Genomic DNA, 21717 nt, shown 5'->3' with positions numbered 1-21717 from the left:
AGGCAGCCATTTTTGTGTCTTATAATAACTGGGGGCATAGTTGAAATTTTATACATCAAGTGATTGCTAAGGAATGTTGCAGGTGAGATGTGGTTATTTTTAGTTTATTTGAAATGTCTTAAGGTGGGGGGAGGAGGGAAAGCAAATATCTGAAATTTGGAAAACCCTAAATCTTTTGATAAGAAATTGTAATTTTCACTTACGTTATCTTTAAGGATATAAAAGGTTGATAAATTGGTGTAAATTGAGCCATAACCATTGGTGATCATGGGGACCGGTAATTAAGCCTGCAGAAAAAAATTACAATCTAAGAATTTAAGAAATAAGATCCCGAAGATTTTGTTTAATTGCATCAATTTCTGTATTTTATGTGCATTTAAAAACTGCAGTAAGTTGAATGGGTTAATCCTGTCTAATGTAAGTAAATGAGTCTGTAGACTGTGATCTCCCCAAACTAAAAAGTACAGTACTTGGAATTGTGTTCTTTATGGTTGTAGTGTTGGTAAAGCACTAATATGCAGAAAATAAAGGAATTACACAGTGAAAAATAAATAAATAAATAAACAGCATAAAGCTGAAGAGCTCTCCTTTTAATTCTTTCTTTATAAATAGAGCCTAATTTGAGCCCTGAGTACTTAAAATCATTTTAAATTGCCAAAGTGCTAGTTAAGTTTCTCAACAGAATTTAATGCACTCCCACCTACCCAAACAGTAGGAGCATGTCTGGGTACTAAAACAGACAAAGATTTGGTATAAATAAGAGCCCTCACGGCTCCCATGGTGGTAACAGTACGTGAATGAGCCGCTTGAATGAAAGGAGACTATCACTGTAATTTTGGTGCCCACATATCCAACAGATGATGCCAAATCAGTGAGTACCTCTAAATTGCTCAGCACATGAGGTAAACTTTGGCTGGCTCTAGAAAAGAAATATCACTGGATAATTTGCTTAAGTCAGGAGGTTTCAACAAGCACAGTGGCCTTTCCCAAATGAAAACACATGTAAGAAAAGCATGCTCGTTTCACTATTATAATACACTCATGGATCAGCTTATGAAATGTTAAGTGTTAATTTCTGGGTACAAGAAACAGTTTCAACTTCCCTCTGTGTCAGACACACGCTCTGTAACCCATGTGAACCTCTCAGTAATTAACTTCGGTGCATATAACAACCACTAAATATCTAGTGATATTTAGCAAGCCACAGGAGTAACTTACAAATATGGGGAATTAAGCCAAATACAGCAACACCATATTACCTACAAACACGAAATCTTGTTTTATTATGTTAACATGAGTCATAAACCAACTTAAATTCCTAGTACTGAGGGTAGCACAAAGGAGCTACAGACGTTTCCTAAGGAGAGGACCAAGCTTTTCCTAAGCTTTAAAGTAGTCTGCTGAGAGTTATTCCTGTCCTTTCATCTCTGGAGCTCAGATGGTGGACCACAATGATTAAGGCAGCAAGAACACATATTCTTTATACTGTAACAGCTCTTGCAAACATACGGAAGGACAAACGAAAGTGAAAGTGTTAGTTGATCAGGCGTGTCTGACTCTTTGTGACCCCATGAACCGTAGCCCACCAGGCTCCTCTGTCCATGGAATTCTCCAGGCAAGAATATTTGGAGTGGGTTGCCATTTCCTTCTCCAAGATTTTACATTAAATAGAACTTGTTGAGAGGTAACATCTAGTTCAAAAGGGTTGAAAGCAAATTTTTATTTTTAAATGACAAACTTTACCATCTCTTCTGTTTTACCTTTTGGTCTTTCCTTACCATAAGTGATACTGGACATATGCCTGTTGAAAGTTTCAAAATACATGAGCTAGAGTTCTCAAAATGCTCGTTTTGCGGGGAGGAGGAGGAGAAGGGGAGGAAGGATATCATTCCAGAAAAAATGAACCAAAAGCATAACCTTTGATTCAATACATTTACAACCAGAGAAAGAAATTCATGAAAATGAAACTATACATATGGACAGCAGTGTATTTTTAAAGAGAAGTAACTGCAAAAAATGGTGCAGGAATAACTACGGCATTTATGTGCAGACATCTTAAAGAGGATCAAATTCTAACTGGATCAAAGATTAAAATATATAAAAAGAAAAATCATAAAATGTATTGTAAAACACCATGGTGTTTATGGTTTTTTAAAGAGTCATTGAAAAGGCCATTCTAAGAATGACACAAACCTTTAATAAGTGCTAAAATTTTTAAATTTCTCCATGGCAAAGTCTGGCTAGTATATATTCCATGTTTGCTACATGCTACATCTATATATATGCAAGGTATTATTAAGTCAGTGTGGAAGGCAGAATTCTAAGAGAGACCTCAAGGCTCCTACGCAGTGGTGTATATACCTCATATGATAAGCCCTCCTTGTGTGAAAACAAGACTTGTGAGTAAGATGGGGTTTTACCTCCATGATTCAGTTCAGTTCAGTTCAGTCTCTCAGTCGTGTCCAACTCTTTGCCACCCCATGAATCGCAGCACGCCAGGCCTCCCTGTCTATCACCAACTCCCGGAGTTCACTCAGACTCATGCCCATCAAGTCAGTGATGCCATCCAGCCATCTCATCCTCTGTCGTCCCCTTCTCCTCCTGCCCCCAATCCCTCCCAGCATCAGAGTCTTTTCCAATGAGTCAGCTCTTCGCACGAGGTGGCCAAAGTACTGGAGTTTCAGCTTCAACATCATTCCCTCCAAAGAAATCCCAGGGCTGATGTCCTTCAGAATGGACTGGTTGGATCTCCTTGCAGTCCAAGGGACTCTCAAGAGTCTTCTCCAACACCACAGTTCAAAAGCATCAATTCTTCGGTGCTCAGCCTTCTTCACAGTCCAACTCTCACATCCATACATGACCACTGGAAAAACCATAGCCTTGACTAGATGGACCTTAATTGGCAAAGTAATGTCTCTGCTTTTGAATATGCTATCTAGGTTGGTCATAATTTTCCTTCCAAGGAGTAAGCGTCTTTTAATTTCATGGCTGCAGTCACCATCTGTAGTGATTTTGCAGCCCAGATAAATAAAGTCTGACACTGTTTCCACTGTTTCCCCATCTACTTCCCATGAAGTGATGGGACCAGATGCCATGATCTTCGTTTTCTGAATGTTGAGCTTTAAGCCAACTTTTTCACTCTCCACTTTCACTTTCATCAAGAGGCTTTTTAGTTCCTCTTCACTTTCTGCCATAAGGGTGGTGACTTGTGAGTAAGATGGGGTTTTACCTCCATGATTAGGTTACATTATTTGTCAAGGGTAAAAGAATGTTGCAGATGTAATTAAGGTCTCTAATCAGCTGACTTTAGTTCATCAAAAGGTGGAATCACTGAGTGGGCCTGGCCTATCAGGTTTCTAGAGGTGATGTGACAGAGATACTCGTCTGCTGGCCTTGAAGAAATAAACTACTGTGTTGTAGAGAGGGCCACGTGGCAGAGAACAGCAGGCAGCTAGGCAGCCTGTGAGGGCTGAGGGCCTCAGTCCTACAACTGCAAAGAACTTAACTCGGGAAACAACAAATGAGCTTAGAAAAGGATTCCAAGCCTCAGACAAGACTGTAATCCTGGCTGACACCTTGATTTTAGGCTGATGAAACTTAAAACGAGAAGAGACGCAGGTAAGCTGGGCCTGAACTCCTGGCTCATGGAAACTGTGTGATGATAAATGAGTGTCGCTTTAAGTTGCTAGATTTGCAGTAATTTGTTACATGACAGTGGAAAATTAACAGACAAAAATGACAAACAGAAAAAAAAAATGTGCAAAACAGCATATTTAATAAGTAAAAACTCCTACCAATTTGAGATTAATAACCCAATAAATGAGCAGAACATATAAACAGGTAATTCACAATAAAGAGAAATGTTTTTAAGTGTATAAAAATATGATTAACACACTGTACTATAATTACATAAGATGTAACCATTGGGAAAATCTAGGTGGCGGGAGAGGGTAAATGGACACCTCTGTACTACTTTCTGCAGCTTCCTCTGCATCTAAAATTATTTCAAAATAGTAAAAAATATGGGTAATCTCATTCATATCAGGAAAAATATAAATTAAAATGAGGTACCAGTTTTCACCTACCAGATTAGCAAGCATCAAAAAACCTTGCAATACACTATGTGTCAGAAAGATGTGAGCTGAGGCATGTTCATACACTGATGGTTACATAAACTGTAACAGTTTCACTCTCTACTGCACCTTCAGCTCCTACTGTCTGCACAGATACAGTGTTCAATTTCACAATACCATAACTTAAAAGGCACATACACTTTGATGAGCAAACCCACGTTTAAGAATTTAGCTTTCAAATGGAAGAGCCACTGGAGAAGGCATAGGCTACCCGCTCCAGTATTCTTGGGCTTCCCCTGTGGCTCAGCTGGTAAAGAATCCGCCTGCAATGCAGGAGACCTGGGTTTGATCCCTGGGTTGGGAAGATCCCCTGGAGAAGGGAAAGGCTACTCACTCCAGTATTCTGGCCTAGAGAATTCCATGGACTATACAGTCCATGGGGCTGCAAAGAGTCGGTCACGACTGAGTGACTTTCATATATTCTTCACATGTGCAAAAAGAAGCATGCCCCAGTGTGGTGAGTGAGGCGCCTATAGTAATTAAAGACTGAAAGCAATACATGTTTCCTGTAATAAGGAAATGGTTAAATAAATAATGGAATACCCACAGACTGGAATCCTGTATAGCAATTATAACAAGATTGATTAATCTGCATTGATAAAGATCAAGAGTAGAATATGTTTTCCAGCTTCTCAAGTCCCGCAGAGCAATTTCACAGCATACCCACATTCACTTATTTGGTCAGTATTTACATGTCCCAAGTATGTACCACGCCCCATGTCTGGATAACAAGGACGTAACTATCCCCATGTAAGAAGATGGAGCAAGTGCCCACAGGCAGAGAGGGGAGGCAGGGGGGCCCACAAAGAACGGAGACCGGGCCTCAAGGGCCAAGACGGCATAAAAGACAAAGGTCAGATGAAGAGGCTCGGGTGACAGGCTGGGCTTCTGTCCTGCTGAAGGATTTAAAGCAAAATCTTGACAAGACCCTAAGTGAAGCACACATTTACTGTAAAAACCAAGCAGGGGTCCAGCTGGAGAAGTTCAGGATCTGGAGACCATGTGTGATTTCATAAGAGATGTCTTAGGGCATCTCAACTTGAGCACTTCCAGTAAGCTGCGTCACCCAGGCACACCCCCTCACCGCATACCTGCTAAGACCTCCAGAACCATGAGGACAGCATGAAGTCCTCTTGAAACATGCTATCTTGCATACTGGAGTCAGAGGATATACTCGACACATTGTCCTCGCTTGGAGAAACATTTACAAGCAGATGTCTCAAGCACCTGGACATGCTTCCCTTAACCGTGTTCCTTTACTGGTTCTTCATCCAACATTTAAGGATGGAGTCAAAGCAGGAAACTATTCCGCTACATTTCTACAACCTTCCTGTGTTCTGAGCTCTTAATGGCTGAAGCTTTCAAGCACCATCCCTGATGCCAACACACAGCCTGAACAGCTCTTACTGAATGGACCTTATATTTTCAGATAAATTAAAATCTATGCCAACTAGTGTTCAGTCTCAAATAGAGGCCACCTGTTCCAATTAGTGAGATTAAAATAGTATACTACTGACTATCTGAAGTCGAGTCCCATGTCTTCTGGATTATCACAAAATCTTTACAAAAGACAGAAAAATAAAAGGAGAGAATTTTGGTCCTAACACACAGTTGCACACACAGGAGTAAATATATCCAGGTGACGAAGTATAGCTTTCACTAAGGACAGACTTTATTTCTGGACAAGTGCTTACATCAAAATTTCTGAGAAAGGCTGCTCAAGGCATCATTTAATTTAATTAAGAAAAGCTCAAGGCATCATTTAATTTCCTTACAACAAGCTTACAGATACAGCTTAATTAGATTCAACTTTACTTCAGAAAAACACAGAGCTTAAATATCTTCTCCACCCATCTTTCTGTCCCTGCCTGAAATTCCCAAAGAATCTGCATCTTCTGGATGTTCCACTCTTTAGCCCCACGCCCTCCATTGTCTCAGTTTTTCTCAGGTCATCAGAAGACTAGAAAGACAGCCTGGAACACAACTCTCAATTTCCCAACCTCTCCCAAGCATTCCTATCCCAACAAGGCTGCCCTCAACTCACCAGAGTGTGCTTTTGTTCATCCCAAACATTTAATTATTTAAATTTTTGCAATCCATGAGAAGAAGAAAAATCTCTTAGCATTTTCAAGACCAAAGGTCTTAACTGTTTCATAAAGGAAGAGAGATAACACATCAAGACTGGTGTTTTCCTAAATGATTCTGAATCATTTTAGGTGGGCAAAACTGAAAGCATTAAATACACAAAGAATCAGAGAGAGTGAGTTAGTCCTTTGAAAACAATCCTCAACCCAACGAAGCTGCTTGAGGCTGGGAGAGCGTATGGGTTCTGCGCTAACAGCCCTCTACCAAGCTCCCGCGCTTGCTCATCCCCTTTTTCGTCTGGTGCAGAGGCCTCAGAGGCCCAGACGATATTCTCCTAGAGCAGTTAACACCGCTGTTGTTTTTTTAGTTGCTCAGTTGCGTCTGACTCTTTGCGACCCCATGGACTGTAGATCCCCAGGCTCCTCTGTCCTTGGGATTCTCCAGGCAAGAATATTGGAGTGAGCTGCCACTTCCTTCTCCAGGGGATCTTTCAGACTCAGGGATCAAACCTGCATCTCCAGCACTGGCAGGTGGATTCTTTACCACTGAGGTACCAGGGAAGCCCAAACTGATTTAGAAATCAAAATAAATAAAGGTGCTGGTGGTCGGCGTAGGAGGTGTGGGAATGAGTGAGGTTTGGGGAACTCTGCAGTAGACAGAGGATGACTCAGTGTCAGAACAACCCACACTGTGCTGGGTCTGCCAACCCCACTTCTCACGGTCACTCACACAAGCAGGAGGGGGAGGAGCGACATCCCAGGGTGACTCCAGACTCTGAACCCTTCACTCCAACCCTCAAATCTGGAAGCAAACTGAGGGAGTGGTGTTGGGGATGAAGAGGAAAAGGTGGTTGAGAAAATTTAGGAAGCAAACCATTGGATGTGGTGGGTAAGGGGGCTGACTGAGTGGGCTTCCCCGGCATCCAGTTTGGGGATTGGCTGTATGGGAAAAGTATTCATCAAGAATTGGGGGGGGGCTGTGAGAAAACAAATTAAGTTTGACACACAGACTTTGAGGTGCCTGTGGAACATGTGCACAGAAACATGAGAGCACAGATATGAAAGTGAAAGCTGCTCGGGCGTGCCCGACTCTGTGACCCCATGAACTGTAGCCCACTGGGCTCCTCTGTCCATGGGGTTTTCCAGGCAAGAGTACTGGCGTGGGTTGCCATTTTCTTTTCCAAAGGATCTTCCCAACCAGGGACTGAAACTGGGTCTCCTGCATTGCAGGCAGACTCTTTACCATCTGAGCCACCAGGGAAAGGGCAGAAACATACTATACAATAAAGCCACACCTAGGTTGAGCTCTCAGGTCAGCACATGAGGCAGGAAGCACACACACTTTCACACAGGGAGACGTGCCCCTCAGGATGGACCTGCCAGCTCCCAGAAGGTGACAGACCCCACCCCTGCCTTCCCCCAGGGTGCCAGCGCATGACTGTTTCTTAGGCTAAGAAGCTGATGATGTTGCTGGTTTGTGTTTAGGGGCTGTGTTGTATGGAAATTATATATGCCAAAGACAAAGGGTGCTGGAAGATGCTCTCCAAAGAGACTCACGGGAATGGAGAGCTTCAGAGGTGACAAAAGACTGAGGCTGAAATTCTAAGTTAAATCCGTACATGATATATTCCATGACTTTTGCATCTGGTACATGCTTTTTCCCCAATACCCTTTCCCAACAGGTAGGAGGTCAAGACAAAGATGAACTCACATCACAAAACTTGATTTTGGAGAAAAAAAAAAAAAAAAAAAGACCATAAAAGGGACCTCAGAAAAGATTTTTTTTTAAATCTTAGTCACACCCCACAGCATGTGGGGTTAGTTTCCTGACCAGAGATTGAACCTGTGCCCCTGCAATGGAAGGCAGAGTCTTAACCACTGAACCACATGGGAAGCCCCAGAAAAGATAATTTTGAAACAGTCGCAGCAGATCCAATACAGCTAAGTAGTTTAATATATGAATTGTTACCCCTCCTATTCACTCCAACCCCACCAGAAATCTGGAAATAAATTCAGAAGCATAGTGGCCTAACACTAAATTATTCAAATTCACTTTTTTCACCCCAAAATCACAAAATTTTAAATCTGTTCATCAATTAATTCTCTACTGAAAATAATTAAAACTTTCATCAAGTTCAATTTTGAGATGTTTATCACATAATTTAGCAATTAGTATGGTATTAAAAGTGTTTTAAGGACTTCCCTGGTGGCTCAGACAGTAAAAGCGTCTGCCTACAATGTGGGAGTCCTAGGTTCGATCCCTGGGTCAGGAAGATACCCCTGGAGAAGGAAATGGCAACCTACTCCAGTACTTTTGCCTGGAAAATCCCATGGATGGACGGAGGAGCCTGGTAGGCTACAGTCCATGGGGTCGCAAAGAGTCGGACACAACTGAGTGACTTCACTTTACTTTGAAAAGTGTTTTAAGTAGCTTTCTTTTAAGAAACTCTCTTCTAAGACAGGAGCTGGTATAATGCTTAGTCCTTAATCAGTTTGTATTCATTCTATCTGGTTACAGTCTATTTGGATTTATTTTTGCAAAGTATAAATAGAATGATGCGGAGTTAATGTGTGAATTCTCTTCCAGTTCTAACACGGTGAAATCTTTAAGTCTAACTTTCCAACCTCTGCCTTAAGGGTTAGAAGGATATGCCCGCCCAGTGACGCTTGAGTCCTACAGAGAGATCCTATGAGGCCAGAAGGTGACTCAACTATCACAAGAAGAAACCACCCTTGTTTTGCCTTTCCACTGCTCATCCTCCAGAGAAAACACACCAGGGAGAATATGATTCTTTAACAATGTCTTTAAGTTGTAAGCTTATTCAACAGCCTTGAAGATGTCCCCAACTACTGTCAAAATTCTTACACCCTAGGCATTATAAGAAGTTTGTAAATGATCACTCTAAATTGTTCACCCACCGAATGCTTACTGGGAACCACCATCTGCAGAGCACCAGCAATGTGCAGTTTCCTAACAATCCCGAGTGTGCAGTTTGGCGGGCCCCCAGCAGAGCACATTTATCCCCAAGCACTGAGCAGGTTTCTTAAGACAGAACTTTCTTCTGCACTCAGCGCAGAGGCAGAAGACTGGAAAGTGGCTAAAATGCAAGCTTTGGAATTAGATCTGGATTCGTCAAACCCTAGTGCCACTATTTCCCAACAGCCATAGGCCCTGGACAAATCACTTAACCCACCTGGGCCTTAACTCCCCCAACTGTAAAACATAAGTATAAATAGGATATTGTGAGGATTAAGGAGTGCATTTGAATTGTTTAATATTGGCGCCTGGTATATAGTGAGGAACTGGTACCTATTGGCTATTATCACTGTTGCTGCATTCTCCTCTTTATTCACATTCTTTTTGCCTTCTTATAGAGGAATAATCGACACAGACACTACATTCTCCTTCAAGCAGCATCGCCCTCTGCCAAGTCAGTGGAAGCAGCTGGATTATGCATAGATCATATATCCCCATGTCCTTTTCTGAGGATCGTGAAGTCCTCACTCTGATTCACAGTACAGTGATTCACCGTTCTCTTCTCTCTCACCACTCCCCCCTCACCGCGCTCCACTGAAAACACAATTAAACAAAGAAACAGCAGGGCTGAAACAAAGTCAAGCTGGGCTTGACTTAGCAGCCTCTCCTAAGTCAAGACCTGGGCAATTTCCACCCAGAAGCATGAGGCTCACTTCTGACCTTAACGGCAGACCTGGAAATTTAGGCAGTGGGTCTGAAGCAAACACATCCTGTGATCCAACTGGGTAGCAGCTGTCTTGGTGTTCCACATCGGATGTGACAAGCGGGCGTGTTGTTGGAGGCTGGCAATTCATTTTCCTCTAAAGGGAGAACCAGTGAGCCCACAGCAAAGCATCGCTCAAAAAAACACACATCAATCCATTCATGCTATACTGAAGACAGTTCCAACTCACACATTCATCTACTGATCGTCCGTTTAATTAACTCTTTAGAAGAAAACAAATCACTGATTAAAAATTGTACTCACAGACCACTCACTCAAGTTACCCCTTCACCAGGTCAGCGTCTCACCTACAGAAGAAGTCTGTTTCCACTCACTCTGGTTCCTGTTCAGGAAGTAAGCATGCAATCATCAACTTACTACATCACTGCCCAACCATTTCCATAGTGAGAAGGGCTCTGACATCTTCCTCTCCCTGACTGCCTCTGGCCATTACTCATCATGCCGTTCTGGATCTATTTCCAAACCTCAGAAGGTTTAAAGATGTACTACAGGTGGCAACCATACCCGACACAGGTTTTACTTCAGACACTAGAGACTTGTACTTACTATCATCACTTCCTCCTATAAAAGAGAAGGGTATTTCCTGGGGCTACAAGGATAAAAAAGAGACATTCACTAGATACTAAATTTCCAGAGAGGCCAGACTGTTTCATCACCCATACCTTGCTGATGCCTGGAACAGCAGCGAGCACAGAGAAGGTGCTCCGAAATATTTGCTGAATGAAGCCTCTTGCTCTCCCAGCGCCAGCGTCTATAGTTCATAAACATGTAAGCAATCAATTGATGAGGAATGTGCAATGGAGGAAGGTACCACATGCTAAAAATCCAAGAAAGGTCTCCATATTATTCACAAAATCAGCAGTCTTTCCATTCTCAAGCTTATGAATACGTGTTTCAGTTCAGTCGCTCAGTCATGTCCGACTCTTTGCAACCCCGTGGACTGCAGCACGCCAGGCTTCCCTGCCCATCACCAACTCCTGGAGCTTGCTCAAACTCACGTCTTACATAGTAATAACAAAAACTGGCCACCATCTATTGAGTCTTACTGTGTAGCTGACATTTTATAGACATGACTCATTTATTACTCACAACACCTCAACGGTGTGGAAGAGGAAGCTAAGGCCTAGGATAACTATAAGGTCCAAGGTCGAGTGCTTAGTAAGCAGCCCTAACTAGCCCAGGATCTGTCCTCTGCGGGCTAGCCGCATGAAAGCGGTTCTGTAGATGGAACAGTCTGGTCTGTGCAGGCAGGATGGAATAGAAGTTGATGACGTCCGAGAGTAATGAGGAAGCTAAGGCACCAGCTATCTCCTCCTGAGGTCGTACGTGGCTAAACTAAGGTGGGATGTCTGGGGAACACGGGAAGAAGGAAAGGAATCCAGAGAAATGTCAGAGCTCCAGGGGCATGGCTGACAGGCTAGAGATGGGGGGAAGGCAGGCACTCCAGACAACTAGCAGCTCTGATCAACAGCATAAGGAAAAAAAATTATTTACCTCACACATGGAGAAAAACAGCCACTACTGAGTATATACAACCACTCTTTTTTACAAATTCTCTTACTGAAGACTCACAATCACTCCCCAAAGTGGGGATTATTATCACCTTTTATACATGGGCAACTGGAGGCTTGGAAAGGTTAGAGCCTGCCCAGCAGTCACCCCATTGGGAAGTGTGAAGAGCCAGCTATGATCCAAGTCTTCTGCTTCCAGAGCCACAGCTGTTTGGCACTAAGACCCTAGTGGCTGAAGATGGCATTTTAGGACGCTTAAAATTAGAACTGACAAAAATTTAATTCAGACATAATTAATAAAAACCAGTTACTGTATAGAAAGCGGACTCCCTATATTCTTAAATAGATAATAGGCTTTAACTATCTAGGGCATGAAAAAAAAAAGTAAGATTCTAATTATGTATGCTCTTTCTTTTAAAATAAGGGGATATAATGTGCAGTGAGTTTTAACATGTACCATTTCTGAGTTTTACCCAGATGAAATTTAAAAATGTGAATGACCCTGACTTGTCAGCTTAGAAGCAATCACAGAATTCATCAGTTACATTACATTTTCACCAAGGGGGGTGGGGAGGAGGAATTTAGGTTAATCCACCTGGCTGTAAAAATAGACTTGTGCACTGTTAAAATAGTACACTGCCTCATTATTATTCTAGTCTCAAAGGCTTAAACAAGCTCAGCAAGCAGGATGTCTATTTTCCCTGCTCTCTCAACAGGGTATCAATTTTGAACACAGAAAGTGACCATTCGGTAAACAAGAACTTGATCTCACTGAGTCTTAACCCCCCAGGGGGAAACTTCTTATCTCTGAAAGGTTAATCAACTCCTCACACACACCTCCATTTCTCATTATAATGTTTTTAGGGGAGCTAATTTACCAAATAAGTCCACAAAAAGGTTCTTTTTAAATCCTATGTTAGAACCTTACTGTATGGCACAGGGAACTCTACTCAATGCTCTCTGGTGACCTAAATGGGAAGGAAATCCAAAAGAATACAGTCAATTCACTTTGCTGTACAGCAGAAACTAACACAACACTGTAAAGCAACTACACTCCCATCGAAAAATAAATAAACGAATCCTATACTAGATGATTTATTGTCAAGGCAAAGGTGACATAAAGAAATTGAGTATCAGTGTTCCTTGAGGTTACCCTCAGCATCACATACGTTCTGAGTGTAAAGAAAATAAGTTTTTATAGCTACATTCACATGAATACCATGAAACAGTAGTTAAAATCATCTAATGGGATGCTTTCTGCACGGGAAAATTGCTTCCGCCTGGCCTTCATTATAGCAGCCTTATGGCAGCCTTCAGGACAGATCAAAATTATATCAGCCCCATCTGAGTAAAGGTCTTTGCTGTAGAACTTGTGATCACTGTCCACTGAAGTTCTAGCCTTCCTCAATTTGATTTTGTCCAGTTCTTACCAGATTTCATTTGCCCTATATAAGCTAATTTAGAATAATCAGTATATATACGTCTAACACAGTTTTAATATACGGTCTATATAAAAACCAGGTGTCTCCATGTAGTACTTTAACACAGTCAACAGAATTGTAAACAAAATAAGAAACCCCCTTCACAAACGGTTCCCCTACTTTAACAGGAAAGATGGGTGTGGAAATGGAACAGCAGCAGATACAGCAGAGATAAAGTTGTCGCTGACTTACACATCTGCTTTGCCACTTTCCATCTCAGTAGTTAAGCTAAAAAGAGCTGAGTTTTGGAAAGTTCCATGTGCTTTTGCCAAATTGCTTAAATGGGTTCACAATGAGCCATCTCTCCTTAAAAGATTACTAATCCTGCTGTTTACACGAAGATTATCACAGTTGTGACAAGAGAAACCCAGCTTCCACACTTTTTTCAAACCTGAAATGTCTTCCGTCAACTACAACACGATGGACCACACATCCCCCTGATTACAAAGTCATCAGAAAAAGATCTTTATCTTCCTTTGCAGTTATATTAGTCGGCAGCCATCCCTCAACAAACGTCTAACTTTAGGTAACCAAAGATTTTTTACTATCAATATTTTCTTCCAAATGCAGTTTCTAGTTATTTTCATTACAAACTGTTATGGAACTTTTAAGAAAGTGCAGAAAAAGAGAGGGAGAGTTCTTTTGTGGGGAGGGGAGAGCGGGCTGGATGCTGGATACAAGTATTACTCCACTAAATGTACTTAATCCGAAAACAATTAAATCATTTTGTTAAACTGATTAACAGATGCGAGCACGATCCTACCTCCTGAACTTTAAGCAGAGAGGCTGGCACTCAACGACTAAGATCGTGCAAGAGAGCAGTTAGCCCAAAGAACACAACACCTTCAGGCAATCCTCGCCCGAACAAACACCAGGAGGAGGAGGTGCAGTTCTAAATGGCAGTTCAATCAGTCAACGGGAGAGCCAAGTGTTCAACCCGGACGATCAAACATTCCTGAGAGCAAAGCGATCCCCGAGGCAGGTGAGGCTTCCTCTCTCCTGAGGGACCGGCGCGCAGGCTGAGGCCTCCCTCCACGTTCGAGCACTACATGGTTCGTCTCCGCTGCTCACTCTGAAAAGCTATTTTCGCCCACAGCCAAAATCAGCAACAGCAAATTACACAGCAAACAATGGAGAGGGCGCCTGCTCGACTAGAAACTGTACAGGCAGCGCGCAAGACTGACTTTTCACTGGGGCAGAGCCCGGAGGAGCTGCCGCGGGAAACCGGGAGACGGAGTCTGCCGCCTGTCTACGCTCCGGCCGCGCACAGCCCCGAACCCGAAAGCCCCGACGGCTCGGGAGGCGCGGCGGCTGCTCTTGAGTTTAGGAAGCTGGAGGCCGAACTCGGGGGACACGACGACGCGGGCGGCGGGATCCCCTCGCGTCTGGCCCCGAGCGGCGAGCGCTCCCTGGCGGAGAGGGCGGCGGAGCGCCGGTCGTCGAGGAGACCCAGGCGCGCCGGGACCGACGAGCGGCGGTGGGCCTGGGCTTGGCGTTGCTCCCACCCCGGAGGGGAACTTGAGGTCTCGGAACCGCGCGGGCCGAGCTCCTACGCCCCCCCTCCCATCCCCGTCAGCCCGAAAGGTGCAGGGAAGTCCGGGCTCCGAGCCGCAGGGAAGGGAGGGAGGGAGCCGGCGAAACGCGCAGGGCGAGGTCGTTCCCGCGGGAGCCCACGCCCACCCAACCTCGCCCCTGGGAGGGCGCCCCCACCGCCACAACGACCGCGACCCTCACCCTTCTCTTGCAGTGGTGGTGCCGGCCCGGGTCGGAATAGGTCCGGTCCACGGTCAGCGCCGTGTCGCTGCCCGGCATCTCGGCGCTGGCGCCGGGAACTTTCCCGGGGTCCAGTGCCGCCGCGCCGCGAGCTGCCGGCGTGCTCCGGCTCGGGCTCGGGCTCGCCCGGGGGAGCCTCGGCCAGGGGGCGGTGCGGGCTCCCGCAGCTGCTGCCAACACCCGCGCGGCCGCCCTGCGCCGCCGCCGCCGCGGAGTGGAGAGGGCGGGAGAGGCGGGGCAGGGACGCGAGAGTCTCCGCCCAACTCCCGTCTCTGCCGCGCCCCCTGCGCGCCCCGCCCTCCCGAGACCCTCTCCAGGTGCCTCGGCTCTGCCTCCCTCGCTTGCTTAAACTTGATTCCACCTCCTTCCACACTGCCCTCTTTTCACTCACGAGATGAGTGGCATCTCCACTATTTGCTGACTTACCTGATGAAAGATGGATTTTGGTCAAGATGTTGAGGCATGCCTTTAATGCTTCCTTTCACGTTACTCTTATTCAACATGCACTTATGGGACACCGTGCTAGGCCCTGGGGTAGGGATCAGAATTCTTTTTTTGTGTCTGAGGTGTTTTTTGTTTTTTGTTTTTAAGTGCTCATGTTTTTCTTCTTCTGATTCCACTGAGCAAAGACTACACTTCCTCTTAAACAACCATCTATAGTGTTGTGTATTTTTGCAAGTCTGGCTCACCTTTATGTTGGAAACTACTTAAAAATCAAGATACATCTTTTCATTTTAGTATTCCCTATTTCGAGTGAAGAGTTCCTCCCCACAAGAAATATGGAGTCTAGAGGAGACAGTGAAAACACCTCGTCTTGAGACAGTGTACCAGTGGGAGAATGAGTTGAAATACTGAAAGTGCAGCTGCTCCAGAGAAGAATTAGAGTTAGACCTTACCAGCCCAGAAGGAGGAGGATTGGGATCCTCTCCTTCAAAGGGCTGAGGGGAAGGGAAGTGCAGGCAGAAGAAAAATCCTGAGCATAAAAATAAAGGTGCATGCTAAGTCACGTGCAACTCTGGGCAACCGCTATGGACTGTAGACCGCCAGGCTCCTCTGTCCATGGGATTCTCCAGGCAAGAACACTGGAGTGGGTTGCCATGCCCTCCTCCAGGGGATTTCCCACCCATAGATGGAACTCGAATCTCTTCCCTCCACCTACATTGGCAGATGAGTTCTTTACCACTAGCGCCACCCGGGAAGCCCCAAAACAAAGGTAGGTTTGGAAAACCTCAAGCCATCAATTTAGGGAGTCTCTTCAGGAACAGAAAAACAATGGAAAAAGTAGGCGGCGACCATGTGGTGCAGGGCTCTACTTCAAGGCTAATTAATTAGTTCAGCCCTAATGTTGGATACTGGGAGAGCTGCTGGAGGGTTCTGAAAGGGGACAAGACAGTATCAGGATGGAAAGTAAAGAAGAAATATCTAATAGCTGTGAGATGCACTGATTAAAGATGGGTAAGGGACACTGGCTAGAAGGCTACTGCAAAAATTGAAAACAACTTCAATGTCCTTCAGAAGGAGATTGAGTAAATTACAATATAGACATCCAGTTACGTGCTGCTGCTGCTGCTAAGTCACATCAGTCGTGTCCAACTCTTCTCGACCCCACAGACGGCAGCCCAACAGGCTCCTGTCCCTGGGATTCTCCAGGCAAGAACACTGGAGTGGGTTGCCATTTCCTTCTCCAGTGCATGAAAGTGAAATGTGAAAGTGCAGTCGCTCAGTTGTGTCCAACTCTTCTCAACCCCACAGACGGCAGCCCACGAGGCTCCCGTCCCTGGGATTTCCCAGGCAAGAGTACTGGAGTGGTGTGCCATTGCCTTCTCCAGTGTTAGGTACCTGTAATAGAATGGCAGCTCTCAATGTATGGCTACAGAAATAGCTCTAACATATCTGGTTAGTAAAAAAGCAATGTGCAGAGTAATATATATATAGTATTCCACCATTTATATAAAAACTATATATATATATATGGTTAAATATGCATAACATATTTTGGGGAGAATTAACATGAAACTAGAGAAATCGACATGAAACTGACGGCAGGAGACAGGAACTAGGTAGCTAGAAGGAACGGATGAAGGTTTATTTCTCACCGTATATGCTTTTTGAACTTGAATGCTTGAACTGTGTGCATATATTGACTATTTAAAAAGTGAAATAAAACATATCTTTTATTGAAGGGGGGTTTGGGGGAGAATGGATACATACACATGTATGGCTGAGTCCCTTACTGTTTACCTGAAACCATCATAACATTGTTAATTGGCCTTACCCCAATATAAAATAAAAAGTTCTAAAAAAGGCAAGGATTTCTAAATATATATATGTATTTTTTTAATGAAGAGGACAAATTTATCAAAACTAACTTAAGAAACGGAAAACCCCATAGAGTCCTAAAATCATTCAAAAATTAAATCAACATTTTAAAATACTCCCCATATATGAAACAACTCCACCAGTCCCAGAGAGTTTTTCAGGTGAGTTATTCCAAAGCAGAGAAGAGACATTTCAAATGTGAATGTGTATGATGTTAGCTAGGGTGGCCACAGAAGGCCTCCACGATAAGGTAACATTTGAGAAGAGATCTAGGAAGAATGGGAGCTAGCCACGTAGATGTCTGAAGACTGTTGATGAAAGGAACAGCAAGTATTAATATAAAGTCCCCAAAGCAGGAACATTTGGGAGTGTTCAGGAAGAGCAAGGAGGCCAGTGTTGCCTGGGACAACAGTAGATGAAATCAGAAACATTTCAAAGGACCAGGTCGTATAGGGTAATTTAGACTATTTTAAGAACCTTGAGTTTAATTCTGAGAAAGATGGGACTATCTGAAATTTTCTAAGCAAATGCTCTGTCTTTTCACTTGGGAGAAAAAAAAAAAAAAATGATCCCTACCTCAAGGCATACAAAAAATCAATATCAGATAGATTAAAGATCTAAAGAGAAAATACAATGATTAAAACTGCCAAAAGAAAGTGGAAGAATATCATTCTGATCTCGTCATAAAAAGTAGTTCACAAAAAATATAAACCACAAAGATTCGACTACACTGTTTTAAATTTTCTGCTCATGAAAAAAATAATAAAGTGAAAAGATAAGCCACAAACAAAATGAGCTAAAAATAATCAATATAGATGAATTTCATCAACAATACTGAGAAACAAAAAAAAAAAAGCAAACCACATAAAACTGCCTGTTGTGAGATTCTATTCAAGTAAAGTTGAAACAGGAAGAATAAATGGCATTTTTAGGAGAACAAAGATATATAGCTAAGCTATTAAGAAAAGTTAAGAGCATGATATACGCAAATTTCAGGAGAGTATTTACCTCTAGTGTGGAGATAAGGATTCAAGAGGAAAGGGAAACAAGATTATAAACAATGCCATATTTACTGAATGGCTATTGTTATACTAGATCTGTTTTCATGCCTACACATATACACAATATTTCATAATAAAGACTCAAAAGACAGATGTGATGATGGCATCCTTAATCCTGGATTTAAGTCACCAGTGGAGTATCTACTTATATACACAAATGTAATGAGCGCCGAAGAATTGATGCTTTTGAACTGTGGTGTTGGAGAAAACTCTTGAGAGTCCCTTGGACTGCAAGGAGATCCAACCAGTCCATCCTAAAGGAGAGCAGTCCTGGGTGTTCATTGGAAGGACTCATGTTGAAGCTGAAACTCCAATACTTTGGCCACCTGATGCGAAGAGCTGACTCATTTGAAAAGACCCTGATGCTGGGAAAGATTGAGGGCAGGAGGAGAAGGGGATGACAGAGGATGAGATGGTTGGATGGCATCACTGACTCAATGCACATGGGTTTGGGCGGACTCTGGGAGTTGGTGATGGACAGGGAGGCCTGGCGTGCTGCAGTTCATGGGGTCGCAAAGAGTTGGACACGACTGAGCAACTGAACTGAACTAAATAACACTTTACAAGTATAAATCTTGATATAAAGGCAAGACAGTCTGTTGTTATTGTCTTTATGCCAATGTAATCTTATAAAGATCCATTCTGAAATCTATAAGAGTCTGTCTCTGGGTTTTCCCCCCTCATTTGCCTGATGCCTCATTTTTTCAGGTACCTAGGACTGTGGAAATTATATTGATCAGGTGTATGCATGTACATGTGTGTGTAACTGTATCTGTGTGTAACTTTGGAGAGGCCAGACCTAAGTAAGGTCTCTCACAAGCCAAGATTGGGCTTTGGTTAGTGTGACAGCAGGCAGCTATTTTCCATTTCTATTACTGTCTTGGTGTTGCTTAGAAGAACTCCATTCTGGAAAGAAACGCTGATCCTCCACAAAATGAATGAATTAAAACTATATTAGGCTCACTTCAATTTCAATTAACAGAGGATGTTCTTTTTTAGATCATTTTGATTTTTTTCATAAGCCAGTTGCCCAAAAGCTGCTCTACTGGGCACTCATACAAAATAATGTTTTTAAAAGCCCAAATTAAATAGCACAAGAGCAAGCTCCCTAGAAAAGAAAGAAAACAAGCCATGTGGATCACCATTGGCTCTCTTATTTGGAATTAGGACCCATGGGGAAAACAGATCATGTGCCTTCTTTTGCAGGCAATGCCTAAGGTTTTGTCAGACTCAGGGAGAGAGAGAGAGGGAGAGAGAGAGAGAGAAAACACACATTTTTTCTTCAACATAAGAATTATCTGTGCCTCTGATAACAGCCTCCAAAAGCCTCTCTCTGCAAAAGGTAATTAAAATTTTTTTAAAAACTGCACCTTTAAAGTAGCAAATGCAATCAGAACAATACGGAAGATAAAGGTACAAAATCTAGGGTGTAAACCAAGAATTTACTTCCAAAGTGTAAGGCACAATAACCCAGCATGTTCTCAGCAGGAGAGAAGCGAACTGGGTCATTAAAGCCATAATAGTGTAAAATAGTGAGAAAAGGCTTCATAAAAGAGATAAGGTTATACTTGATTCTCATAGTACATATTTGTTGTTTCTGCCTGCCCCAGCATCCAGCCTCTTATTTTCAAAATATTAACAGTACCTGGATTTTTCTTTTGGGATCCATCCCATCCCCATCCTCAATGCAAGTAATTTAGGTGAGACTGACCACGCTGGACCTCTGGCTCCAGGAAGAGGCACATGATCCAGACTTAGCCAATCAGAGTTGGTTCATCGTGCGCAGAAAGAGGCTCATGACCCAGTCAGAGCCAATCAGAGTCTCCCCTGAGACTTGTGCTGTAACTGCTGGGAAAGAACTGAGCCCATCAAGTTGGCACCAGGTTCAGCCGGTAGAATATAAGCCTGCTGCCGTGGTGGGCATTCCTGCTATATGTGGTAGACACACAAACACAACTTCCTCCCTGAGGGAAACAGCCATGAAAGGGGAAAGACTCATCACTGAATTGTTGGAGCACTGAATCCAGCTTTTTCTACTATCTACTGCCACACGACAGCTCACCCTAAGATATACTGGCTTACAACAACTACCATTCATTTGCTTATGAGTCTGCATTTTGAGCAAGTCTGCAGAGTTTGGCTTTTCTCTGCTCCTTGTGATACTGGCTGGAGCTGGAGTATCCAAGCTGGCTTCACTCACCTGTCAGCACCAAGAGGAATGGGGGTGGCTGGAATACCTGGGGTTGGCCAGGCCTCTATCTCAATTTGTTTATGTTTATATATTTAAACAAAATGTTTTTATATTTCATAGTCTCCCTTCTTCCAGGGCTCCCCACTCTCTATTGGAATAGCTAGACTTATTTACATGGTGAGTGGTTTTCAAGAGATCAAAAACAAATGATGCCAAACCTCTTAAGGGCTAGCCTGGAGTTGGCAGAGCAGCACTTCTGTCACATTCGATTGGTTAGAATGAGTCAAAAGCCCAGACCAGGCTCAAGGGGAGAAGTAGCATCCACTCTTGACTGGAGTAGTAGACACATACAGGGATGGGAGAATTGGTGGATGCCATCACGGCAGATGATCCACCACATCAGATGTGGCTAGATCCTCCCCTCCTTTCTGGTTATATGAAGCAAGGCATTTCTCATTTTACTTAAACCAGTTTTTAAAAACCTAATACATTTAATGCTGGGTCTGGGTAGACAGAAGACAGTGAGAAGGGCAGCATTTCAAGAGAAAGCAGGACCTAAGGACAACACAAACAGAGGAAGAGTGAGCAGAGAATTCCAGTGAGGACAGTTTTTATCAGGCCACTAATTGAGCCTTCCTTGGTCAGTCCATGCCAGATGACCTCCTAGACTCTTGAACTAATTATAGTCTATACCTCTTGTTTGAACACAAAAGTTATCTTATCACGTTATTTAAATATTTAGTGTGGTGTTTTGTATGTGCCCTCCCCCAACTAGATTATAGGTTACCTGAAGGAAAAAATGATGCCTTCTAGGTAAGTGTGTGCAGTCCTGGTTCCTAACATAGTATCACATAGTCAGTGCATACTTGCTGAGTGAATGCATAGAGTCAACATTTATCAAACGCCTAGTTATTTTCCCAGCACTAGGGTTTTAAAAATGAGTAAGAGGTAAGCAAAAGGTAGCTTTTGCCCTCCAAGGGTTGGAATGAACAGTATTATAAGGATGAAAATGTGCTGAACAATGAGTGTTACTAATTTTCATATACTAAATAGTTACTGAAATTTGTGAACTCTGCAATTGCTTATTGAGCATCTTTGATGTGATGGGCTCTGTTCCTGGTGCTGAGGATATAAAAATGAATAAGAGGGACGTCCCTGGTGGTCCACTGGTTATTAAGTATCTGCCTGTCAATGCAGGGGACACAAGTTCGATCCTTGGTCCAGGAACTAAGAACACATATGCCGGGTGGCAACTAAGGTCATGCACCACAACTATTGAGCCCATGCACCTCGAACCTATGCTCCACGATAAGAGAAGCCTCTGCAATGAGAAGCCTGCATACCATAACTCGAGAGTAGCCCACACTTGCTGCAACTAGAGAAAGCTTGTGTGCAGCAAGAAA

At 43.4% G+C, this 21717-nt stretch overlaps 1 protein-coding gene across 2 annotated transcripts in view; it reads right to left on the bottom strand.

The window, feature by feature from the left end:
• The window catches only part of TMCC3 (transmembrane and coiled-coil domain family 3), a 289285-nt gene that overhangs the window by 55785 nt on the left and 211783 nt on the right, over positions 1 to 21717 (bottom strand). Inside the window, exon 1 of one of the 2 annotated variants that reach the window (XM_055585315.1) lies at positions 14705 to 14944. The exons of the other annotated variant lie outside the window; for it this stretch is intronic. Coding sequence (XP_055441290.1) covers positions 14705 to 14782 — 78 coding nt within the window. The 5' untranslated portion in view covers positions 14783 to 14944. Of the gene's footprint in view, positions 1 to 14704; positions 14945 to 21717 lie in introns of those variants that run through there. 2 annotated transcript variants of the gene reach the window in all.

The sequence above is a fragment of the Bubalus kerabau genome, chromosome 1 (genome assembly GCF_029407905.1).
Source record: "Bubalus kerabau isolate K-KA32 ecotype Philippines breed swamp buffalo chromosome 1, PCC_UOA_SB_1v2, whole genome shotgun sequence".
NCBI classification, from domain to species: Eukaryota; Metazoa; Chordata; class Mammalia; order Artiodactyla; family Bovidae; genus Bubalus; species Bubalus kerabau.
This window is presented reverse-complemented; position numbering and strand designations above follow the sequence as displayed.